This window comes from Ranitomeya variabilis, chromosome 5, assembly GCF_051348905.1.
Source record: "Ranitomeya variabilis isolate aRanVar5 chromosome 5, aRanVar5.hap1, whole genome shotgun sequence".
Classification (NCBI taxonomy): domain Eukaryota; kingdom Metazoa; phylum Chordata; class Amphibia; order Anura; family Dendrobatidae; genus Ranitomeya; species Ranitomeya variabilis.
In genome coordinates, this window is record NC_135236.1 from 349,912,578 (window position 1) to 349,936,424 (window position 23,847).

The window sequence follows — 23,847 nt, forward strand, 5'->3', positions numbered from 1 at the left end:
AGACGCGGGATTTCCAGGACAGACAGACAGAAAAACCCTTAGACAATTATATATATAGATGGAGGACTGAGGAGTGTATTATACTATATGGAGGACTGAGGAGTGTATCTATATATATAATTGTCTAAGGGGTACTTCCGTCTTTCTGTCGGCAACTTCAGTCACGGAAATCCCGCGTCGCTGATTGGTCTCGCCAGCTGCCTGTCATGGCTGCCGCGACCAATCAGCGACGGGCACAGTCCGATTAGTCCCTCCCTACTCACCTGCAGTCAGTGCCCGGCGCCCGCTCCATACTCCCCTTCGGTCACCGCTAACACAGGGTTAATGCCAGCGGTAACGGACCGCGTTATGCCGCGGGTAACGCACTCCGTTACCGCTGCTATTAACCCTGTGTGTCACCAACTTTTTACTATTGATGCTGCCTATGCAGCATCAATAGTAAAAAGATCTAATGTTAAAAATAAAAAAACCTGCTATTCTCACCTTCCGTCGTTCGACGATGCGCTCGCGCCTGCCGCCATCTTCCGTTCCCAGAGATGCATTGCAAAATTACCCAGAAGACTTAGCGGTCTCGCAAGATCGCTAAGTCATCTGGGTAATTTCGCAATACATCCTGAGAACGGAAGATGGCGGCAGCAGTGCGCGCATCGCCAGAGCTCCGCTGGATCCCGGAGGGTGAGTATATAACTATTTTTTATTTTAATTATTTTTTTTAACAGGGATATGGTGCCCACACTGCTAAATACTACGTGGGCTGTGTTATATACTGCGTGGCTGCTATATACTACGTGGCCAGTGTTAGATACTGCGTGGCCTGTGCTATATACTACGTCGCCTGTGTGCCTGTCTTATATACTGCGTGGCTGCTATATACACTGTTCCAAATTATTATGCAAATTGGATTTAAGTGTCAAAGATTTAATGGTTTTGTTTTTCAAATAAACTCGTGGATGGTATTGTGTCTCAGGGCTCAATGGATCACTGAAATCAATCTTAAACACATGTGATAATTGGTTTTCCAGGTGATTCCAATTAAAGGAAAACTACTTAAAAATGATGTTCCACATTATTAAGCAGGCCACAGTTTTCAAGTAACGTGGGAAAGAAAAAGGATCTCTCTGCTGCTGAAAAGCATGAAATAGTGCAATGCCTTGGTGAAGGGATGAAAACATTAGATATTTCCCGAAAACTTAAGCGTGATCATCGTACTGTTAATAGATTTGTGGCTGTAACTGAGCACAGATGTGTTTGTGCTGATAAAGGCATAATGAGGAAGATTTCTGCCAGGCAAGTTCATCGGATTAAGAGAGCAGCAGCTAAAAAGCCATTACAAAGCAGCAAACATATATTTGAAGCTGCTGGTGCCTCTGGAGTCCCTCGAACCTCAAGGTGTAGAATCCTTCAAAGGCTTGCTGTGGTGCATAAACCTACTATTCGGCCACCCTTAAACAGTGTTCACAAGCAGAAATGGTTGCACTGGGCCCAGACATACATGAAGACTATTTTCCAAACAGTCTTGTTTACTGATAGTGTTGAGCAACCCTGGATGGTCCAAATGGATGGAGTAGTGGATGGTTGGTGGATGGCCACCATGTCCCAACAAGGCTGCAACGTCAGCAAGGAGGTGGAGGAGTCATGTTTTGGGCCGGAATCATGGAGAAACAGCTGGTAGGGCCCTTTAAGGTTCCTGAAGGTGTGAAAATGACCTCTGCAAAGTATATAGAGTTTCTGACTGACAACTTTCCTCCATGGTATAAAAAGCAGAAACGTGCCTTCAGGAGCAAAATCATCTTCATGCATAACAATGAACCATCTCATGCTGCAAAGACTACCTCTGAGTTATTGGCTACTATGGGCATAAAAGGAGATAAACTCATGGTGTGGCCACCATCTTCCCCTGACCTCAACCCTATAGAGAACCTTTGGAGAATCATCAAGCAAAAGATCTATGAGGGTGAGAGGCAGTTCACACCAAAACAGCAGCTCTGAGAGGCTATTCTGGCTTCATGCAAAGAAATACAAGCAGAAACTCTCCAAAAACTCACAAGCTCAATGGATGCAAGAATTGTGAAGGTGATATCAATGAAGGGTTCCTATGTTAACATGTAACTTGGCCTGTTAGGATGTTTTGGAGTTAAATAGCTTTTTTGTTCAGTGAATGTGACCTCCTAATGCTGCAAATTCCACAAATGAGCATTTTCAGTTCTTTAAAACATATCAAATGTTTAGAAATTCTACTGTGCCTAATAATTTGGAACAGTGCATTTTGGGTTTTTATTCATTTTGGAGATTATACTGTTATCATTGGGAGGTTTCTTCAATAGAATTCGATGTATACTCTAACGGGTGATTACTTTTATTAGACTGACTGTCATTTGCACCAACCATTTAGGAAAATCCGATAAAAATGTCATTTGCATAATAATTTGGAACATAGTGTACTGCGTGGGCTGTGCTATATACTACGTGCCCTGTGCTATATACTGCATGGCCTGTGTTATATACTACGTCGCCTGTGTTATATACTACGGGCCAGTGTGGGCTGCGTTATATAGTACGTGGGCTGTATTATATACTGTTTGGGCTGTGTTATATACTGCGTGGCCACTGTTATATACTGCGTGGCCTGTGTTATATACTGCGTGACTGCTATATACTGCTTGGGCTGTGTTATATACTGCGTGGCCACTGTTATATACTGCATGGCCTGTTTTATATACTACCTGGCCAGTGTTATATACTACGTGACTGCTATATACTGCATGGGCTGTGTTATATACTGTTTGGGCTGTGTTATATACTGCGTGGCCACTGTAATATACTGCATGGCCACTGTTATATACTGCGTGGCCACTGTTATATACTGCGTGGCCACTGTTATATACTGCGTGGCCTGTATTAACGCATTGGGTATTCTACAATATGTATGTATGTATGTATGTATATAGCAGCCACATAGTATATAGCACAGGCCACGTAGTATTTGTCTGCTATATACTACATGGCTCCTACATACTAGGTGGCCTGTGCTATATACTATGTGGCTGCTATATACATACATACATACATACATATTGTAGAATACCCGATGCGTTAGAATCGGGCCAACATCTAGTTATACTATATGGAGGACTGAGGAGTGTATTATACTATATGGAAGACTGAGGAGTGTATTATACTATATGGAGGACTGATGATTGTATTATACTAGATGGAGGACTATGAGGAGTGTATTATACTATATGGAGGACTGAGGAGTGTATTATACTATATGGAGGACTGAGGTGCACATTATAATATATGGAGGACTATGGGATGTATTATACTAAACAAGCAAAATGCTGCCTATTCATCGAGTGATTGGATTGTTTATGTGGGAACAGAAATCCTTGTTCTCAGCAGCACATTGCCGGTGTAAACTATAGTTGTGCTGCTGATAACATGATACTGTATGGGGACAGATTGATCTAATTGTGATTGTTCTGTTCCCTTCATTCTTTCTCAGTTGGTGTAAAGAGGCCGGGAAACAAGAGAACGACTTCACTATTGTCGATCACACTCGTTTAGTGGCCTGAGATCAGCGCATGAAAATACAACAGAAATGCCTCACAGGGAGACCAGGCAAGGATGATGACAGTTGTAGTTAGCACCCGGCGCCTGGGAATAGCGCTAACTCTACTGCTTTTCCCAGCCGCCAAAGCATTTAAAGGGAACCTGTCACCCCGTTTTTTCGGTATGAGATAAAAATACTGTTAAATAGGGCCTGAGCTGTGCATTACAATAGTGTAGTTTGTGGACCCCGATTCCCCACCTATGCTGCCGAAATACGTTACCAAAGTAGTAGTTTTCGCCTGTCAATCAGGCTGGTCAGGTCGGATGGGCGTGGTGTCTTCCCCCAGATCTTGCGTAGTTTTCCGTTGGTGGCGTAGTGGTGTGCGCATGTCCAAGGTCCCGAATCCTGCACAGGGGTGTGAAAATAGCAGCGATGTCCGTTATTCCATTGGTGGTCGGTGGGCGCGGCCATCTTGCTTTGGCCGCGCGTGCGCAGAAGCGGCGCTCTGCTGGCCGCGGCTTCAGGAAAATGGCCGCGGGCATCCGCGCGTGCGCAGAAGGCTAGCGCGGCGGCAATTTTCGTGAAGCAGAGTTCGCATCTCGGCTTCACGAAAATGGCCGCCGCGATAGCCATCTGCGCACACGCGGATGCCCGCGGCCATTTTCCTGAAGCCGCGGCCAGCAAAGCGCCGCTTCTGCGCACGCGCGGCCAAAGCAAGATGGCCGCGCCCACCGATCACCAATGGAATAACGGACATCGCTGCTATTTTCACACCCCTGTGCAGGATTCGGGACCTTGGACATGCGCACACCACTACGCCACCAACGGAAAACTACGCAAGATCTGGGGGAAGACACCACGCCCATCCGACCTGACCAGCCTGACAGGCGAAAACGACTACTTTGGTAACGTATTTCGGCAGCATAGGTGGGGAATCGGGGTCCACAAACTACACTATTGTAATGCACAGCTCAGGCCCTATTTAACAGTATTTTTATCTCATACCGAAAAAACGAGGTGACAGGTTCCCTTTAATTCTGGTATGTGTAATGATTTTTAGGGTTGATGTCAGCTGTGTAATCTCAGCTGCTATCAATCCCTGGTGTAAGTAATGGAGAGGTGTCTATCAGACACCCCCACCTACTAGCCCAGACCTGGCGAGACCCAGTGACTCTGAAGAGCGGTGACTGTAGTAACAATACCGCTCTTCACAGTCGCTGAGCTCAGCGCAAGACCTGGAATAAATGAAGAGCTGTGATGTTACTGATGTCACCGCTCTTCAGAGTCGCTGGGTCTCGTGCTGTGCAGCGGAACCAAAAGTGGCTGTAGGCAAAGTTTAAGGAGCATCAGAATAAGGTTCCATAGCCTTTGGTCGTCTCATCCCTTCATTATCTACGAGATCCAGTTATGTAGGTAAAGTAGAGGCTTTTCTTGGTACTACAACTAAAAGCAATAAATAGGACTGAGCTGTAATGCTGGATACAGCTGTGATTATATGTTATATAGTCATGTTACACTCCTCTCACTTCTTGTAACCTACAAGTGTACAAAGATATTATACAGTCACCATGTGACGAGTGGGCCTGTGTAACTTCAAATGCCAGGGCTGAATTTTAGTCCCAGTCCGGCCCTGAACACAACCACCATGCTCATAATGGTAAAGAGATCTCAGGCCATAATAAACCATGAATAGATAAGCAAAAATGCTCAAAATTCACTCCTCATATACAAAATAGAAAACAAACTAGAGTTTTAAAGGGAACCTGTCACCCCCAAATTCGAAGATGAGCTAAGCCCACCGGAATCAGGGGCTTATCTACAACATTCTGTAAGGCCATGTGCACACGTTCAGTATTTTTCGCATTTTTTTCGCTATAAAAACGTGATAAAAATGCGAAAAAAACCGCGAAAAAAACGCTTACATATGCCTCCCATTATTTTCAGTGTATTCCGCATTTCTTGTGCAAATGTTGCATTTTTTTCCGCGAAAAAAATTGCATCGCGGAAAAAAAAGCAACATGTTCATTAAATTTGCGGAATTGCGGGGATTCCGCACACCTAGGAATGCATTGATCTGCTTACTTTCCACATGTGGCTATGCCCACTATGAGGGAAGTAAGCAGATTATGTGCGGTTGGTACCCAGGGTGGAGGAGAGGAGACTCTCCTCCATGGACTGGGCACCATATTATTGTAAAAAAAAAAAAAATAATTAAAATAAAAAATAGTCATATACTCACCTTCGATGGCCCCCGGAGTCTTCCCGCCTCTCAGCGGTGCATGCTGCCGCTTCCGTTCCTATAGATGGTGTGTGTGAAGGACCTGCGATGACGTCGCGGTCACGTGACCGCGACGTCATCGAAAGTCCTGCACACACACACCATCTATAGGAACGGACGCCGCTGAGGAGATCCGCTGTCTGCAGGTGAGTATAACCATTTTTTTTATTATTTTTAAACATTCTATCTTTTACTATTGATGCTGCATAGGCTGCATCTATAGGAAAAAGTTGGTCACACTTGTCAAACACTATGTTTGACAAGTGTTACCAACCTGTCAATCAGTTTTCCAAGCTATGCTACAGATCGCTTGGAAAACTTTAGCATTCTGCAAGCTAATTACGCTTGCAAAATGCTAAAAAAAAAACGCGAAAAAAACGGGGAAAAAAGCCCCCCAAAAAATATGCGGATTTCTTGCAGAAAATTTCCGGTTTTCCTCAGGAAATTTCTGCAAGAAATCCTGACGTGTGCACATACCCTAATGCTGTAGATAAGCCCCCGATGTATCCTGAAAGATGAGAAAAAGAGATTAGATTATACTCACCTGGGGGGAGCGGTCCCGCTGCGGTTTGGCCCGATAGGCGTCGGGGTCCGAGACAGTGCCTCCCATCTTCTTACGATGACATCCTCTTCTGGTCTTCACGCTGCGGCTCCAGCGCAGGCGTACTGATCTGCCCCGTTGAGGGCAGAGCAAAGTACTGCAGTGCGCAGATGCAGGGAAAGGTCAGAGAGGCCAGGCGCCTGCGCACTGCAGTACTTTGCTCTGCCCTCAACAGGGCAGATCAGTATGCCTGCGCCGGAGCCACAGCGTGAAGACAAGAAGAGGACGTCATCGTAAGAAGATGGGAGGCCCCGGACCGGACCGCAACGCCCACCACAGCGGGACCGCCCCCCCCCCCAGGTGAGTATAATCTAACCTGTTTTTCTCATCTTTCAGGATACATCGGGGGCTTATCTACAGCATTACAGAATTATGTAGATAAGCCCCTGATGCCGGTGCGCTTAGCTCATCTTTGAATTTGGGGGTGACAGGTTCCCTTTAAGGCTAAAAATGTCCTTTATTAATACGAAAAATAGATAAAAACGGTCAGATGACTCATAGAAAGATGAACAGACAAGTAACAATACAAAGTAAGAGGGGGAGGGGGAATGTCTTTCTATTTATCTACTGTGCATATATATATATATCACCTTATTATTTATAACTCCTCCATAGACCGTGACATCAAAAACATTGAAATGATGCCAGTTGGTGATAAAATCTTACCAATTCTACAGGACAGTCCCAAACAGAAATGCAATGCAAACACTGAACAGATTGGAACACCGCCGCTCGGTACTACCGATCAGCAGGAAAGCCACTGTAAAGAGTGACCGGCTGGAGTCTGTTCTGCAGGCTGCTTACACCTTGGCTGGTGGCAGCACTAATAACAGCTGATCTGTGGGGTGTCACATGACCTGACCTTATGTATAGCTCCATATAAAAGTAGTGTAAAAATAGGAAACTTCCATGTCCCGGGCCACCCCTTTATAGCAGAAGGCAAAGCTATGACATATTTACAGTATTAGCAATATACATCCAACTACTAATAGGAACAAATAAAATCCCCAAACACATGTCAGTGTGATATAATGGAAGTCATCTGCCAGTGTTATGAGCCGTAGCCAGAAGCAGTGACAGCATTATGGTTATTAACAGGCCAGTTATACGGCTGACTCCTGTACTGATCAGACATCCCAGGTGTCCGCAAGCAGGAGAGGAAGAGGAGAGAGGGGGCCACAGGGTTTGCACATGGGCAGAGGGGTGGGGGCCACATTGGTCATGCGCAGGGGAGAAAAGGAGGAGGCTGCATGAGTGGCCGGCAAAGGGGAGGGAACAAGCATGGGTCGCACACGGGGGTGAGGGGGGGTGAGAAGGAACCCACAGGGGTCGCACACGGGGGGGAGGGGGGGTTGAGAAGGAACCCACAGGGGTCGCACACGGGGGGTAGAAGGAACCCACAGGGGTCGCACACGGGGGGGTAGAAGGAACCCACAGGGGTCGCACACGGGGGGGTAGAAGGAACCCACAGGGGTCGCACACAGGGGGGGTAGAAGGAACCCACAGGGGTCGCACACAGGGGGGGTGAGGGGGGAAGAGGGAACCCACAGGAGTCGTATACAGGGTGGGGAGAGGGAGAGAACTCACAGGGGGGTAGCACGCACAAGGGCAAGAGGAGGTAACCCACAGGGGTCTCATGCAGAAGGGGAAGGAACCCATAGGAGTCGCACGCAGGGGGGGGTGAGAAGAGGGAACAAACAGGGGTCGCACGTGGGTGGAGAAGAGAAAACCCACAGAGGCCGCACACGGGGGGGGGAGAAGTAACCCACAGGGGTCGCACACGGGGGGGAGGGGGGGTTGAGAAGGAACCCACAGGGGTCGCACGCAGGGGGGGGTGAGGGCGAAGAGGAAACCCACAGGAGTCACATACAGGGTGGAGAGAGGGAGAGAACTCACAGGGGGTCGCACGCACAAGGGCAAGAGGAGGTAACCTACAGGAGTCGCACGCAGAAGGGGAAGGAACCCATAGGAGTCGCACACGGGGGGAGGGGGGGTCGCACACGGGGGGGAGGGGGGGAGGGGGGGGTCGCACACGGGGGGGAGGGGGGGTCGCACACGGGGGGGAGGGGGGGTCGCACACGGGGGGGGAGGGGGGGTCGCACACGGGGGGGGGAGGGGGGTTCGCACACAGGGGGGGTCACACACAGGGGGGGGAGGGGGGGTCGCACACGGGGGGGAGGGGGGTTCCACAAGGGTCACAGCAGGGGGAAGAGGCTGATGCACACAAGACCCATCTGTCAGGCCTCACTACAGTGCTGTGGCCACTTATGCCCAGCATTCCCAGGAGGTAATGGTCCGGTATCACAAACAAATGGAAAAGTACAGAAAGTTCTGGCAAGTTGTGTATAGCAGCAGCACATTGGTGCCAGGCGGGTTTCACAATGTGTTGTCTGTAATTACACCCATACACAGGGCGGTGAGGGCACAGGCTACCCGTTCTGCCCACAGCCCAGCCTGGCACACACCAGACGCCTCTGCAGCACACATTGCCCATATGATACCAGCTGTCAGTGGTGCGGTAACAGCCCTCCCCCCATTCTGGGCACCTGCCACTCACCAGCTCGGCTACTGCGTCCTTCCAGCCGGGGCCTGACTTCTGTCCAGGACAGCAGCCATCGGCCGGGGTCCAGGGTCACCTCACAGCTGTGACTTTTCACGGACAGTACAGAGCACAACACCGGGGGAGAGGGCGGCTGCGCGGGCTCCATGACGTCTGCTTCAGGTGCCCGTACACACTGGCAGAACCCGCGGCGCCCCCGCCGGCCGATCACATGGATTCTCTCCAGCTAGCGGTCCGGGACTTCCATTGTCTGCACCAAGAGCTTCTGAGGCCCCGCCCCTCGCGTCAACACGTATGCAAATCAACCGCGTATGGGAGGAGCTGCAGGATGGCAAACAGAAAGAGGCTAGAGCAGCGGAGCGGAGGGGAAAATGTCACTGCTAGCGGCACCGGGGTCTCTGTACTGACTGGGTACAGCTGGCGGCTCCGGGGTCTCTATACTGACTGGGTACAGCTGGCGGCTCTGGGGTCTCTATACTGACTGGGTACAGCTGGCAGCTCTGGGGGTCTCTATACTGACTGGGTACAGCTGGCAGCTGGGGGGTCTCTGTACTGACTGGGTACAGCTGGCGGCTCCGGGGTCCCTATACTGACTGGGTACAGCTGGCGGCTCCGGGGTCTCTGTACTGACTGGGTACAGCTGGCGGCTCTGGGGGTCTCTATACTGACTGGGTACAGCTGGCGGCTCCGGGGTCTCTACTGACTGGGTACAGCTGGCGGCTCTGGGGGTCCCTATACTGACTGGGTACAGCTGGCGGCTCCGGGGTCTCTGTACTGACTGGGTACAGCTGGCAGCTCCGGGGTCTCTACTGACTGGGTACAGCTGGCAGCTCCGGGGTCTCTGTACTGACCGGCCACAGCTGGCGGCTCTGAGATCTCTGTACTGACTGGGCACAGCTGGCAGCTCCGGGGTCTCTACTGACTGGGTACAGCTGGCAGCTCCGGGGTCTCTGTACTGACCGGCCACAGCTGGCGGCTCTGAGGTCTCTGTACTGACCGGCCACAGCTGGCGGCACCGGGGTCTCTGTACTGACTGGGCACAGCTGGCGGCTCCGGGGTCTCTGTACTGACTGAGTACAGCTGGCGGCTCCGGGGTCTCTGTACTGACTGGGTACAGCTGGCGGCTCTGGGGTCTCTATACTGACTCGGTACAGCTGGCAGCTCCGGGGTCTCTGTACTGACTGAATACAGCCAGCGGCTCTGTTGTCACTGTACTGACTGGGTACAGCTGGCGGCTCTGGGGTCTCTATACTGACTCGGTACAGCTGGCAGCTCCGGGGTCTCTGTACTGACTGAATACAGCCAGCGGCTCTGTTGTCACTGTACTGACTGGATACAGCTGGCGGCTCTGAGGTCTCTGTACTGACTTGGGTACAGCTGGCACCTCCGGGGTCTCTACTCATTGGTATAGCTGGCGGCTCCGGGGTCTCTATACTGACTGGGTACAGCTGGCGGCCCCGGGGTCTATGTACTGACTGGGTACAGCTGGCAGCTCCGGGGTCTCTATACTAACTGGGTACAGCTGGCAGCTCCGGGGTCTCTATACTGACTGGGTACAGCTGGCGGCTCCGGGGTCTCTGTACTGACTGGGTATAGCTGGCAGCTCTGGGGTCTTTATACTGACTGGGTACAGCTGGCAGCTCCGGGGTCTCTATACTGACTGGGTCCAGCTTGCAGCTCCGGGGTCTCGGTACTGACTGGGTATAGCTGGCAGCTCTGGGGTCTCTGTACCGACTGGATACAGTGAGGTTCACAGAAGAAAAAATATGTATTTGGGGATAAATTTACCAGCTCACAGAAAAAATCCCCCAAAAGATTTAAAAGATAAAAATTAACCTTTATTAAACCAATTGATAAAATAACCACAAATGTGCACTACTAAAACCGTCACCAAAACACTAACATACTAAAGAGAAGGCCAGGATGGTGCCAAGCCCTGCACTCCACTGGGTGCACCCTACCTGCCAGCGGAGGTTGGCACCCTAGATCCTGCGCATTGGCGCCCCCGCTCCTCGTTGCCTCTCCCTGCTACCCCTACTGGGCCCTGCTGGGATAGGGGATAGAAAAGATCATACACAGTGCCCCACTAGGATTTTCTTATTGAGTTGATCAAGGTAATTTGATATATCTGTATTACTATCTATCTAAAGAGGGGATTGATAACCTCTATTTAGGCAAATGGTGTCCCTAACATCTCGTAGTTGAGGTAAAGGTGCTACAGTGCTTATTTCCAAGTGTATAGACAATATATATGTATCCTAAGTTTGTTTATGCACACTAGGGGTGCTTCTTGGGGCGCTGCTCTGGCTATAGATTGAAATCCCTAATGTGAAAATCAATCACACCTCAATTAGCCATACAAGATGAATATGTTAATAGAAACAAAATATAACACTATTACACGAGAGCTCCAATATTCATATCAAAGACAGTAACCAATTTCCGTCTCATAGATTAAACCTTCAGTGGGTAACCCACCAGCATATTTCCCCACAAGGGCATACCAAACCGTCAGAACATATTCACAGTCAATGTCACTCGATATCTCCTCTCAAGATCAAATACATCCCTTTAAAGACTCAACGTGTTTCCCCTCTTCCAATTATAAGAGGTTCATCAGGAGTGAAACAAATATTAAAGGGTTACTTATCTTGGTCAGATTTGGCGTATTAGAACGATATAGTCAGCAGCACCACCGGGCCAGTCCCCTATCAATGTAGTGCTTACAGACAAGTGCCAAAAGTTGTGCGTTTTATGGACTATTCATTACCTCTATAGCGCTATCACCTGGACAGCTAGCGTGCGTTCCAGCTCCATGACGTTGTACACCATATAGTGAGGAGCTGCCGATGTTACCAATGCGCAGGCGCGAAGGGTTCACGCATGTCAAATACCCATTCTCTGAACAAAGAAAAAAAGACTAGACCAAAAAATGGTATGCACACCCGAGAAGTACAAAGGTCAAGGAATACTTTAATCACACCTCAAAAAACAAGACACAGAATAAAACCATTTAAAACGGACCTATATATAGGACCAATAACCCCCACCCCTATACAAATCATGCATAGTATAGCTTTTAGCGAAGCATAATAATAATACAAAAATCAAACAATATAAATATAAATAATGTGCTAGGCTATGTTAATGCAAAATATGTAATGTCCCTTGTACATGAATTTAGTACAGCAGAAAAACTGACAAATGAACTGCAAATATCCAATTTAACAAATAGAATGACTAGAAACTAAGTGATGGTACACAGTGTACTATAGTCCTAGTCAAGACATTAAATTGGACCCAATAGATAGCAGTAATATACGCATATGTATAACACCAAAGCGATACTGACCATAGCATGCCCATCATAATATATATATAAGTTAATTTTTATCTTTTAAATCTTTTTGGGGATTTTTTCTGTGAGCTGGTAAATTTATCCCCAAATACATATTTTTTCTTCTGTGAACCTCAATTTAGCCTTTATGGCAGGTTTTCTTGCAGGGCCAATCAACAGAGAGTCATGGGCATTTGATGCCAGGGACGTTTTTAGTGACCCCAGGGGTACGAGTGATCCGGCTAAAACACCAGATCTAAGAGATCTCTTTCATGAATTAACTGGCTGCTATAGGGACAATATTAAGTCCTGTGGGAGGTTCAATCGTTGGAGAATTATATCAGAACAAAAATTATACCCAAGGGACTGAGACTCAGCATTATACCGGCACGTAGAGCTAGGACACCTGAACTGCTACATAAGTGGAAAAACGAGCTAATTGAGAGTTCGGTAAGATTTATGCAGATCCTCCTACAAGAGGAAAAGAATACTTTTGATATAACAAGTAGGAGACTCACTGAACTAATAGATAACATCATTAAGCATAAAGGTGATCCAGATTTCAATAGAAGGGAGTCGACCCTTCAGATTAATATTGAAAAATTCCAGGCCGACATTAAGGAGAGGAAGCACAAACAATTTAATCGGGATAGCTGGGACTTCAAAGATAATAGAGTGTTTGGGTTCTTATCAGAGGAATATCTAGCCCAAAAAGGGGAAGCCCCGAGTCTACCATCATCTGAGGCCGAGACATCAGATAGCGAGAGGGGGGACTCTTACAGAAACTCGGGTGGTAATCGTGTCAGCCCAGTTTTTAGACCCCGTAGAGAAAAATGGTGGAGATCTGGAAAAAGGAGGTATGTTCCATCAAGAGGTGGAGGAAATTACCACACATCTTTTTCAGGCCATGCTGCCACCTCGGGGACTTCGGCTGCCCCCTCCCCCTCTTCCTCCTCTTTTTTCGAGAGACGGATTATGCCGTATCATCTAAGAGAGCGACTTGGTGCCCCTCGTTATTGAAGGATGTAAACAACGAGAATAGAATAGTGAACCTTTCATCTTATCATCTCTCGGATATGGAGAGAGCAGTCCTTGGAAAGGGCCTGGGCTTTGTACCAACTAACAGGTTTAACAATTTTGAATGGGTTAAAGATATGAACCTCTTTGCCCGTAAACTGAAATGGAAGAAATTCTTTAAAAACCATGATCAGGCTGAGTGTCTAACCTTGGGTATAGATATATCTGAATTATCGGATGTAAGAATTCTCACTGATATGTTGGAAGAGAGCTCTAGACCGTTGGGAGTTGGTCCTTTTACTAAATTGAAACCAAATAACACAAGAATGCCCCCTCTATCTACAAACACCAGTATTGATATATTTATGCAATTGGTATTAGCTGACCTTAAAAAATTGGGCATGAAGAAAAGAAAGATTACATCAAATCTATCCTATAATGAAAGAATAGCTCTGGATAATCTATCCGAAAGGAAGGAGCTGGTTTTCAAACAATCAGATAAAGGGGGCAACCTTGTTATTCTTGACTGTGACAAATATAAGGAGATGTGTCTTAGGATATTGAGGGATTAATCTACGTATGGGCTGCTGCGGAAGGACCCCACTGAGGGCTTCAATTCTAGTCTGGGTCAGATCTTGGATGAGGCCTTTGAGTCTGGACTGATATCCAATAGTGAAAAGAAATTTATGACACAAAAAACACCTACAATACTGGTGTTTTATGCCCTTCCAAAGGTGCATAAAGGGCTGACACCCCTGAAAGGTCGACCGATAGTGTCGGGGAATGACTCCATTTCACAAAATTGTGGTATTTATATTGACAAAGTCCTAAGGGAGTTCGTAACAGCCCTTCCGTCCTATATACGTGACACATCTGACCTATTGTTGAAAATAGAGGGTAGTACTGTTGGAGCGGACACCTTGCTGGCATCAATAGATGTCGAAGCTCTATACAGTAGCATCCTGCATGAAGCTGGATTACAAGCTGTTGATTTTTTCCTTAGGTCTCGAGGGGTCCAGTTCACCGAACATAACCAGTTTATAAACCGCCTCCTACGTTTCATATTGACTCATAATTACTTTCTGTTTGACGGGAGGTTCTACCACCAGCTCAGGGGCACAGCTATGGGCAGTCCATGTGCTCCTACCTATGCTAATCTGCTCCTGGGCTGGTGGGAGGATACAGTGGTGTTTGGTGAGGACAAACCGTCACAATGGGGTCCCCAGATATTATCCTGGGGACGCTACATAGATGACATCCTAATTTTATGGACAGGGGATGTAGCCTCTTTTCATACCTTTGTCCAGGACCTGAATGTGAACAGTATAGGCCTTAGATTTACATCTGAAATTGATAGTAAGAAAATTAATTTTTTGGATGTTACAATCAGCAAGGATAATGATGGTCATCTTGCAACTACCGTGTATAGAAAACCCACCTCCACAAATAATTTGCTTAGTTGGAACAGTCATCATCCCTATGGGCTCAGGAGGGGGATACCCAAAGGACAATATATGAGAGTGAGGAGGAATTGTTCCTCTTATACGTCCTTTTATGTTGAGTCACGGGACCTGAGAAATAGGTTCCTAGAAAAGGGGTACCCGAGGACGATCCTCCAAGATACTTTTAAGCAAGTGGAGGCAACCCCTAGATCTAGCCTCCTTCAATCGAGGGATAAGGAAGAATCAGACCCCCTTGTGAGACTCATTGGTAGTGCCAATGCCAGACTATTGGCCTGAAGTTCTTGGCTTCAGGAGAATGGCCGGCGCGATCTCCATCTGCGCACGCGCGGCCTCCCGCAGCCATTTTCCTGAAACCCCGGGAAGCAGAGCGCTTCATCTGCGTACGCGCGGCCTCGGGAAGATGGCCGCCACCACCGATAACAACAGGATTCACCCGGCTCTGCTGCTTACCGGGCTGCTGCATCACCTCACCGGGGAAAGGGACCCCTCTGGCGCCATACCTCTCACTGCGCCTCCTCATCCCAGCACGTCCTCATCCCAGCACGTCCTCATCCCAGCACGTCCTCATTCCAGCACGTCCTCATCCCAGCACGTCCTCATCCCAGCAGGGCCTCATCCCAGCACCTCCTCATCCCAGCACCTCCTCATCCCAGCACCTCCTCATCCCAGCACCTCCTCATCCCAGCACCTCTGCCGGTAACCACTGCTGCAACCCTCCCATGGACACCAGGCCGTGGCGTTGCCCACCTAAGCAGGAAGGGACCCTGCTCAGGTGCACGCCGTACCGCATCACCCCACCTCTGCCGACACCATGCCTCCTGTGACCCTGCTCTGCCACCGCCAGCCCTCAGGTAAGATACTGTAAATTCGGACAATAAGACGGACCCCCAACTTATAAAAAATCTTTTTTTCTGCAATTTTTACCCCAAATTTGGGGTGCGCCTTATGGTCCGGTGCGTCTTATAGTCCGAAAAATACGGTATATAGATAACAGAAGATAGAGCCTACTGTTACACAAAGATATGACTCTGGTTTAGGACTAAGTTTGTTATTAAGTTGTCTTTAAACATATAGATGACAGAGGATATAGCCTATTTTTACACAGAGATATGTGCGGCCATTATTTTGTCTATCAGGAGGCTGCGCTATCTGAATATTTAACAGGAGGGTATTGACCAATTCCTATGATTTATCGCGTCTGCGCGAATTACTAATACGCTGCACGGTGGGATTTAGTTCTTCTGCGTTTACTATGTATACTGCGCGTGGCGCGGCTTTTTACGTCTGCGCAGATTGATTACTGAATACTGATTATCGTCTATGTCTTAATGTTCACTATGCTTGCATGAATTATGGAACGCTGCACTGTGAGACTCTGTTTTGTTTTTTTTCCTCTTCTCCTTATTGTATCAACACTGCGCGTGCGCGGTTTTCCGCGCCTGCGCAGATTGAATGCTGGTGCGCCTGGCAGTGGGATAGAGAATGGGTATTTGACATGCGTGAACCCTTCGCGCCTGCGCATTGGTAACATCGGCAGCTCCTCACTATATGGTGTACAACGTCATATGTGCGGAGGCTGCTAGGAAATACCGGAAGCACATGAAGCTGGAACACCCGCTAGCTGTCCAGGTGATAGCGCTATAAAGGTAATGAATAGTCCATAAAACGCACAACTTTTGGCACTTGTCTGTAAGCACTACATTGATAGGGGACTGGCCCGGTGGTGCTGCTGACTATATCGTTCTAATACGCCAAATCTGACTAAGATAAGTAACCCTTTAATATTTGTTTCACTCCTGATGAACCTCTTATAATTGGAAGAGGGGAAACGCGTTGAGTCTTTAAAGGGATGTATTTGATCTTGAGAGGAGATATCAAGTGACATTGACTGTGAATATGTTCTGACGGTTTGGTATGCTCTTGTGGGGAAATATGCTGGTGGGTTATCCACTGAAGGTTTAATCTATGAGACGGAAATTGGTTACTGTCTTTGATATGAATATTGGAGCTCTCGTGTAATAGTGTTATATTTTGTTTCTATTAACATATTCATCTTGTATGGCTAATTGAGGTGTGATTGATTTTCACATTAGGGATTTCCCTCTATAGCCAGAGCAGCGCCCCAAAAAGCACCCCTAGTGTGCATAAACAAACTTAGGATACATATATATTGACTATACACTTGGAAATAAGCACTGTAGCACCTTTACCTCAACTACGAGATGTTAGGGACACCATTTGCCTAAATAGAGGAGGTTATCAATCCCCTCTTTAGATAGATAGTAATACAGATATATCAAATTACCTTGATCAACTCAATAAGAAAATCCTAGTGGGGCACTGTGTGTATGATCTTTTCTATCCCCTATCCCAGCAGGGCCCAGTAGGGGTAGCAGGGAGAGTCGACGAGAAGCGGGGGCGCCAATGCGCAGGATCTAGGGTGCCAACCTCCGCTGGCAGGTAGGGTGCACCCAGTGGAGTGCAGGGCTTGGCACCATCCTGGCCTTCTCTTTAGTATGTTAGTGTTTTGGTGACGGTTTTAGTAGTGCACATTTGTGGTTATTTTATCAATTGGTTTAATAAAGGTTAATTTTTTTTCTTTTAAATCTTTTTGGGGATTTTTTGTGTGAGCCGACTGGATACAGCTGGCAGCTCAAGGGTCTCTGTACTGACTGGGTACAGCTGCCATCAGATGAGTACTGCCTGCTGGAGGATACAAGAGCCTCATCCTTGTCTTTACTGTCCTAATGTATACTGAAATAATAACAGCTTAGTGTCCCAACCAGTGCCCCCTAAGGCAATGATCACGCAATGCGTTTTTTCTGCATTTTTTTTTTTCAGCAAAACCTCTATTGGCAGTAAAAAAAACTTGCTGGAAAAAAGCATGTTTTGTTTGTTGTTTGTGCATTTTTCCTGCTTTTTTTTCAGAGTACATTTGTCTCCTGCAAGCTGATAAAGTTTAATGCTAAAAATAAATCTGATTCTACTTCATCTACCTGCGTTTTTTTCAGCGTTTTTTTTCTTCCTCCAAATGGGTGAAAAAAGTTGAAAGAAGTTGTCACGGTTTACACCGTGCTGCCAACACTATGTCACGGATCCCAGCAATATGTCAGGGATCCTGGGGAGGATATCTTTATCATCCCCACTACTCACACCAATTTGTCACGAACCGGGGTTGTTTGATTGCCCCTGGTTCCTTCTGAAGGGGATTTATCTATATCCCACTTCCCAGTTCCGGTTTGGAACTTGCAGCTCTCTGGCACCCCTTACCCTTAGGTCAGACTAGGTACTGCACCTAGGGTAATTAGTCGCCAGAAAGGCTGCCTGCTATGTACTGGCTATTGGGCTCACTGCAGCGAGGGCGATTAACTACTCCCACTCAGGCGGGAACAATAACATCGCCGCCATCGCTATGCAGTTTCCCAAACTCACAGAACAAAGTATGCTGCCACCAGCTCCGATTCAACCAAAGGTTAACGGGTCTGGAGCTATCCCAAATCAGTAGCGTAATTCACTTCAGAGGACGCACAGTCGTATAGAGCAGAAGAGACAAGCTAGCAATTAAATATTTTACTCCATAAAAAATTAGGCAGTGTTTACAAAGTATAAAAAGATATTAGAAAGGAGATGATTCGTATATACATTACAGATTACAAAATAAAATAGGATTAACAAAAGAAAACACACTTACAGGTTATGTCATGGTATCATCTTGGCTGGCCTGTGGCTTAGGAGGATAAATACATCCAGATGCATGGAAACAGCTTGAAAAGCTGTTGCTAGCTGGCTTCCTGGACCAAGACTAAAGGCTGGGCTAAGAGTATAGTGTCTAAGGCTATGTGCACATGTTGCGGATTTCCTGCGGATCCACAGCGTTTTTTTACTGTGCAGAAACGCTGCAGATCCGCAAGTGATGTACAGTACAATGTAAATCAATGTAAAAAATAAAATGCTGTGCTAATGGTGCTGAAAACTCCACACGGAATATGCTGCGGGTTAAAAGAAGGAGCATGTCATTTATTTGTGCGGATCTGCAGCGTTTCTGCACCCATTGACTTGCAGTGAGTCGGACACATCCGCAGCAAAACCGCAGATCTAAAAAAGATCTGCGGTTTTGCTATGAGAAACGCTGCAGATCGGGAGGGGGGAAGAGTGCGTGGGCGGAGAATGTGTGTGTGTGCGGGGAAGGTGTGCGTGTCTGTGGCGATCGCGAGGGTCTGCAGGGATCGTGGGGCTGCTGGGGGTCTGCGGCCGTCTGTCGGGGGTCTGCGGCGGCCTGTGGGGGGTCTGCACCGGGCTGTCGGGGGTCCTTGGGGGTATGTGCGCGTGCAGGCATCGTCCGATGGCAGGCATCGGGCTATGCCTGCTACAGTGACAGTGATTGACACATTAGCCAATGATGGGACAGTAGTAGTCCCATCATCTAGCTAATGTGTTGAATGTAAAAAAAAAAACACGAACATACAACAGTACATACAACATATGACAGTACATACAACATATGACAGAACATACAACATGACAGAACATACAACATATGACAGAACATACAACATATGACAGAACATACAACATATGGCAGAACATACATACATATAGACATACAATACATACAGTACATTCATACATTACATAATAACATAGATTACATACTCACCATCACTTGTCACTTTGTTCCCCGAAGCCAGTGTCACCTGTAAAAAATCTTAAAATAGCAAACAAACAATATACTCCCTGATCCGCAGAAATCCACAAGTGTCCCACGACGATCTCCCGTGGAGAGCAGCAGCATCAGCTGATGCGACCGCTCTCTAGGGGCTCCAGGAATACAATGACGGGAGGAAGGTATCTTTCCGCACTGTATTCCTCTGCCACTGTAAAAAATAGTCCCTAGTCTCACTTTCGGCATTGCTGTGCGAGAAAGTTCGTACGCAGCAAATGCCATAAAGTGAGACGCTGAACTGAGGTAACCTCTCAGTGATGCACTGCAGGAGCCGTTGTCTTCTGTTAGTGTGTCACTGGAGGTCTATAGAGCAGTGACATCACCCTATGTCACTGTTCTATAGGGGAGATCGTCGTGGGACACTCGTTATTAATATTGGACTGCGTCGGACAGGGAGTATACAGTTTATTATTTTACGTTTTTTGCAGGCGCTGAAGTATGGTAAGTATGGTGAAATTAAGAATAATAAAATACTTTTTTTGGCTGTGTGTATTTTTTAACTCTTTCACTACTCTAGGTTTAATAATGCATAGGCGTCTTATTGACGCCTCTCCATTATTAACCCGGCTTAATGTCACCTTACAATAGCAAGGTGACATTAACCCCTTATTACCCCATATCCCATCGCTACACGGGAGTGGGAAGAGAGGGGCTAAGTGCCGGAATTGGAGCATCCTATAGATGCGCCATTTCTGGGGTGGCTGCGAACTGGTATTTGTAGCTGGGGGGGGGAATATCCATGGCCCCTCTGTAGGCTATGAATATCAGCCCGCAGCTGTCTGCGTAGCCTTTCTGGCTATAAAATATAGGGGAACCCCACGTCATTTTTTGGGGGGTCCCCCTGTTTTAATAGTAAAGGCTACGCAGACAGCTCTGGGCCGATATTCATAGCCTGGGAGGGGCCATGGGTATTAACCCCTTCCCAGGCTACAAATATTGGCCCCCGGCCGTCGGCTTTCCCCCTCTGGCGCAGAAAATTGCGCGGGAGCCCACGCCGTTTTTTTATGTTCATTAATCAACATCGGCCTATCTATGGATATATATCTATCTATAGATACAGTGGGGCAAAAAAGTATTTAGTCAGTCAGCAATAGTGCAAGTTCCACCACCTAAAAAGATGAGAGGCGTCTGTAATTTACATCATAGGTAGACCTCAACTATGGGAGACAAACTGAGAAAAAAAAATCCAGAAAATCACATTGTCTGTTTTTTTATCAATTTATTTGCATATTCTGGTGGAAAATAAGTATTTGGTCAGAAACAAAATTTCATCTCAATACTTTGTAATACATCCTTTGTTGGCAATGACAGAGGTCAAACGTTTTCTGTAAGTCTTCACAAGGTTGCCACACACTGTTGTTGGTATGTTGGCCCATTTCTCCATGCAGATCTCCTTTAGAGCAGTGATGTTTTTGGCTTTTCGCTTGGCAACACGGACTTTCAACTCCCTCCAAAGGTTTTCTATAGGGTTGAGATCTGGAGACTGGCTAGGCCACTGCAGGACCTTGAAATGCTTCTTACGAAGCCACTCCTTCGTTGCCCTGGCGGTGTGCTTTGGATCATTGTCATGTTGAAAGACCCAGCCACATTTCATCTTCAATGCCCTTGCTGATGGAAGGAGGTTTGCACTCAAAATCTCACGATACATGGCCCCATTCATTCTTTCATGTACCCGGATCAGTCGTCCTGGCCCCTTTGCAGAGAAACAGCCCCAAAGCATGATGTTTCCACCACCATGCTTTACAGTAGGTATTGTGTTTGATGGATGCAACTCAGTATTCTTTTTCCTCCAAACACGACAAGTTGTATTTCTACCAAACAGTTCCAGTTTGGTTTCATCAGACCATAGGACATTCTCCCAAAACTCCTCTGGATCATCCAAATGCTCTCTAGCAAACTTCAGACGGGCCCGGACATGTACTGGCTTAAGCAATGGGACACGTCTGGCACTGCAGGATCTGAGTCCATGGTGGCGTAGTGTGTTACTTATGGTAGGCCTTGTTACATTGGTCCCAGCTCTCTGCAGTTCATTCACTAGGTCCCCCCGCGTGGTTCTGGGATTTTTGCTCACCGTTCTTGTGATCATTCTGACCCCACGGGGTGGGATTTTGCGTGGAGCCCCAGATCGAGGGAGATTATCAGTGGTCTTGAATGTCTTCCATTTTCTAATTATTGCTCCCACTGTTGATTTCTTCACTCCAAGCTGGTTGGCTATTGCAGATTCAGTCTTCCCAGCCTGGTGCAGGGCTACAATTTTGTTTCTGGTGTCCTTTGACAGCTCTTTGGTCTTCACCATAGTGGAGTTTGAAGTCAGACTGTTTGAGGGTGTGCACAGGTGTCTTTTTATACTGATAACAAGTTTAAACAGGTGCCATTACTACAGGTAATGAGTGGAGGAAAGAGGAGACTCTTAAAGAAGAAGTTACAGGTCTGTGAGAGCCAGAAATCTTTATTGTTTGTTTCTGACCAAATACTTATTTTCCACCAGAATATGCAAATAAAATGATAAAAAAAACAGACAATGTGATTTTCTGGATTTTTTTTTCTCAGTTTGTCTCCCATAGTTGAGGTCTACCTATGATGTAAATTACAGACGCCTCTCATCTTTTTAAGTGGTGGAACTTGCACTATTGCTGACTGACTAAATACTTTTTTGCCCCACTGTATATCTATAGATGCATAGATGTTTCTATCCATATAGCTATCTGGCTAATTTCACACATCAGGTTTTTGCCGTCAGGCACAATCCAGCAAGTTTTGAAAAAAAATCAGTTTTTTTTCTGCTGGATCCGTTTTTTCTCATAGTTGTATTAGCACCGGATTGCGCCTGATGGCCACCTGTTTCATCTGTTTTTTGCCGGATCCGTAAAAAAAGCTGTTTCTGCCGGACGGAAAACACATACAGAGGAACGTTTTTTCTGTCCGGCGAAAAAACGCACAGCGATGGATACGGCGAAAAACGTATGAAACTGAAATGTTAAATGATGAATCCGCCTCCAAATCCGTTTTATCATGCATGTTTCCATTCAAATCATGCACATTTTCCGTTCGCTCTCTCTTATTTGAAAAAAAAAAAACGGATCAGTTGCATCAGTTTTTCACTATTTGCAACGGATCCGTTTTTTCAAAAATTTGCCGGATCCTGCCTGATGGAAACAAACCGATGTGTGAAAGTAGCCTTAGACTTCTTTCACACTTGCGTCGGTACAGGGTCGTCGCAAAGCGTCGGCCTGACGTACCGGCGTACGTTGTGCAAATTCGGCACAACGTGGGCAGCGGATGCAGTTTTTCAACGCATCTGCTGCCCATTCTAAGTCCCGGGGAGGAGGGGGCGGAGTTCCGGCCGCGCATGCGCGGTAGGAAATGGTGGACACGAAGTATGAAAAAACATTACATTTAACTTTTTTCGTGCCGACGGTCCGCCAACACACGGCACATCCAGTGGCCATACGTCGCGATCCTTCGGCAAAACAAGCCTATGGGGAAAAACGCATCCTGTGGGCACATTTGCAGGATTCGTTTTTCCCTCAATACGATGCATTACGACGGATTCCAAACGACGCAAGTGTGAAGGTAGCCTTAGGCTACTTTCACACTTGCATTGTTTTAGATGCTTCGCAATGCGTCGTTTTGGGAAAAAAACGCATCCTGCAAATGTGCCCACAAGATGCGTTTTTTGCCCATAGACTTGTATTGCCGACGGATCACGACGTATGGCCATACGTCGCGTCCATTGTGCACTGGATGTGTCGTGTTTTGGCGGACCGTCATCACGAAAAACCGTTCAAGGGGATGTTTTTTCGTACGTAAAACCGCCATTTCCTAACGCGCATGCGCGGCCGGAACTCCGCCCCCTCCTCCACGGGACTTTAGAATGGGCAGCGGATGCGTTGAAAAACTGCATCCGCTACCCACGTTAGGCTTCTTTCACACTTGCATCGGAACGTCGCGCCGACGCTTAGCTTCGGCCCTGTACTGACGCAAGTGTGAAAGAAGCCTAACTATCCATATATTTACATCTATCCATCTCATTCCTTCTATCTATCTATCTATCATCTATCTATCAATCGATCTATCTCAGGCCGGCATCACATTTGGCGTAGGAAAATATGGTCCGTTTTTTAGGGGCGCAATAGGCAAGGTTGGTGAGACTTTCATTGGCAGAATTTTTTCGCAATACGCTGACAAACGCAGCATGCTGCGATTTTCTACGGCCATAAAATGCGGCTGCGTAATATACGGCAGATAGGTGCTGCCCCATAGAGAATCATTGGTTCGTGTGCAATGCGTTGTTTTTGCGCCTCTCATATATCTG

At 47.1% G+C, this 23,847-nt stretch overlaps 1 protein-coding gene across 2 annotated transcripts in view; it reads right to left on the reverse strand.

Moving 5' to 3' along the window:
• Window positions 1-9,295, reverse strand: part of CERK (ceramide kinase) — a 161,522-nt gene extending 152,227 nt beyond the window's left edge. Inside the window, exon 1 of one of the 2 annotated variants that reach the window (XM_077264856.1) lies at window positions 8,990-9,295. In XM_077264856.1, coding sequence (XP_077120971.1) covers window positions 8,990-9,140 — 151 coding nt within the window. In that variant the 5' untranslated portion in view covers window positions 9,141-9,295. The remainder of the gene's footprint in view (window positions 1-8,989) is intronic. The other variant, XM_077264855.1, reaches the window with a different exon arrangement.
• Between the last annotated feature and the right edge of the window lie 14,552 nt (window positions 9,296-23,847).